General features: G+C 34.4%; 1 protein-coding gene across 1 annotated transcript; it reads left to right on the top strand.

Annotated features, from left to right (window-relative positions):
* Window positions 1-1,208: 1,208 nt before the first annotated feature.
* LOC116380150 (myosin phosphatase Rho-interacting protein-like) lies at window positions 1,209-2,946 on the top strand. The gene is made up of 3 exons (XM_031842107.1): window positions 1,209-1,447; window positions 2,574-2,651; window positions 2,743-2,946. The coding sequence occupies exons 1-3, from the start codon at window positions 1,322-1,324 to the stop codon at window positions 2,944-2,946; spliced, it is 408 nt and encodes a 135-aa protein (XP_031697967.1). The 5' UTR covers window positions 1,209-1,321.
* Window positions 2,947-3,016: the final 70 nt, after the last annotated feature.

The raw sequence follows: 3,016 nt of genomic DNA, 5'->3' as shown, positions 1-3,016 counted from the left end.
ATACATGTCAAATTTTAAGAATTTAGACCAATCAGAACCAATGTTGTGGCATGTTTCCTTATACTGAATGTAGTCTTTGGGCACAAATGGGTTAAATTACAATTTTCTGGCGTGGAGATCAAATGTCAAGTTAGACGTAATATAATCCCTTCACTTCCGGTTAGTACTTTCAAAATAAATAGTAAATTAAATAGTAAATACAAACCAATCTAGAGATGACTGTTTCAAACGTCTCCAAAATGGTTTTATAAAGCAAAACTTCCTTAAATAAAACTAAATAAGACATGACCTCAGTATTCATTTTGATGGACTTGATGGTGATTGTATTGTCATGTTATTGTTATTATTCAAATCAATCTTTGAGCTGATTATCTTTGTCAAACAATACATTTAATTTACAGCTGAATGTAACATGAGAGCTTTACACAGTTTTTATTTTTTATTATTCTATTTATTGCTGTACTATTTTGTATATAATTGTATACTTTTCACCTCATGCTACATTTTTGTACTATATCGTGCTACATTACGCAAATATTTATTATATTATGTACCACATCATATTCATATATTAATACAGGCAAACACTTTACTTATATATATGATTCTGGTGTATGTATTACTTTTACATACAATAAGATAAGATAATCCTTTATTTGTCCCACATGGGGAAATTTACAGGATTACAGCAGCATAGTGGAGTATATATATATATGGATAGTGCAAACAAGAGACATAGTAAAAAACAAGATCAAAGCAAGTATTATAAATAAGTAATAAAACAGTAAATAATATTAAATAAGTAAAAAAGTAAAAAATCCACAATTACTAAAATATTATACATACAGACAGATATATAATATTTCACTAAAGACAGAATTGCAATATAAGTACTGTTCTTTCTTGTGTATGTAGAACAATATAATTGCCTTGTAATTTTGAGTTTCTTTGGGCAATTTTTATTTCTATTCCTATTTTTTATTTAAAATATGTTTATTATTGTTCTACTATTTCTGTTCTGCACTTCCCCTCTGGATCAAGCTGGATCTTACCTTACTTTCTTTTAACATATTGTTGATATAAATGGTTACTTGCTGTCCATACTTTATTCTTTTTTTAAAGAAAGAACTATATAAATCAGTTCCTGGTTTTATTTTGTAGGTTATGACCGGATGTTGCTTGGGGGTTACCTTGTCACGTGACGTGTCCATGACGACAGAGAGTCAACAGCTCCCTCTGTGAGTATTTGACAGATGTTCGTTGAGGATCAACCGCTCCATCCAAAGTACCGGAGGAGGGAGAGCGGCGCCGTGTGCAAAACATGTCGGGAGAAAAGGCGACGAGTCCGTGCAACAAATTCCAGGCGAACATATTTAATAAAAGTAAATGTCAAAACTGCTTCAAGTCCCGCGAGCTGCATCTGTTGACCGACCATGGCATGGAGCAGGTAACGTTAAAACTACTCTTTATTTTTTATTTTTTATTATTAACGTGACGGTTAGTGCATTCGTTAAAGAGTAACGGAACGTTACCTGATAATTATGCATTGAAGAATAGAAGTTGTGAGACTTGTGTTTACGTCCAGAAGACATGTTTTATGGTAACTCATGTTCGACGTACGTGACGTCATTAGTCTGCTCCTTCTTGTGATCAGCATTAGTTATCTTTAATCAACTTTACACTACTTTTTATATAGTTACTGTGGCAGTTTGATAGTTAAACTTATAGAATAAAGTGATTTTACACTAAAAATATTAACATTAATTGAAAATTAAACTATTAACTAATTTTTAAGTCCAGAAAACTACTTTGAGGTACTAATGTTTGACATAATTGTTCACTCCTTTCTGTTATTTGCGTCATCAAATGACGGTATTTTAGCTAGTTTTCAGTTAAAGTTAAACTTCACTTTTATTCAGAAAATTAATACATTTAAAGAGTACTTTAGTCATTTAGTGTACTTTAGTCACCAAAATCTGTTTCAGGGATTTTTTTTCCCCATCACTCTAAAATGTTATTTTCTTCTGCATCGTTGCAAAAGATCTAAACTGAAATGTGTCACAAAAGTTAAAGCTTTTGTTATGTTTGCTGTAAATTTATAAATTGGTAAATTATTATTGAATGAATCAGAGAAAACCAGCAAAAAAAAGAAGCATTTTTGACCGTGGAATCATAAAATGTTTGCTTTTTACTACTTATATGACAAACAGTTAATTAAATATCAAACTATCTCTCAGTTATTGCTGAAACATCTCAGCAGAAGATATATTTATTTACTTTGCACTCTGTTCACTGCCTTTGAAGACATTCCTCCTGCAGGTCTGTCATGTGGAGGTGATGTAAGAAGACTTCATGCCTCACATTGTTAAAATATGTTATTACTCTCGGTCCACCTCGCTGCTTTCACAGTTCCCTGTAATTTCAGCGCCTGTTGCTCAAACTGCAAACTCTACACATGACGTGACTCAAGTCAAAGCTGTGGTGGAGCATCTTTGGACTGTTGTTAACATGTTTTGAAGTACATACTGTGTACACAATACTTGCTAATTACTTCCCTTTCCTCTACTTTCTAGGCCAAACCGCTGTATGGAGGCTGGCTGTGTTTGGCTCCTGAGGGGACAGACTTTGACAACCCGATGCAGAAGTCGAGGGTAGGACACAATGAGCTGAAACACATTTCTTTTTCGTGACTTTTTTCCTCAAGTAAAAATGGTGATTTTGTTTGTCGTGTCTCAACGTCAGAAATGGCAGCGGCGCTTCTTCATCCTGTATGAAGACGGCAGCCTCAGCTTCGCCCTGGATGAACTGGTAAGAAGCAAAAACAAAACACATAAGGTAGCAGTGTACAGTCAGTCCTGCTCTGTATCTGCATTTACAGTATGTTGGGATCAAGCATCTTTAGGCCAGATGTCGTGTGCACAACCACAGCAGATGATTTGGGCTTAGCTCGTCCTCTAATGCACACATCCCTCTCTCTCTCTCTCTCTCTCTCTCTCTCTCTCTCTCTCTCTCTCTC

This window comes from Anarrhichthys ocellatus, unplaced genomic scaffold, assembly GCF_004355925.1.
Source record: "Anarrhichthys ocellatus isolate YVR2014 unplaced genomic scaffold, GSC_Weel_1.0 scaffold6240, whole genome shotgun sequence".
NCBI classification, from domain to species: Eukaryota; Metazoa; Chordata; class Actinopteri; order Perciformes; family Anarhichadidae; genus Anarrhichthys; species Anarrhichthys ocellatus.
This window is presented reverse-complemented; position numbering and strand designations above follow the sequence as displayed.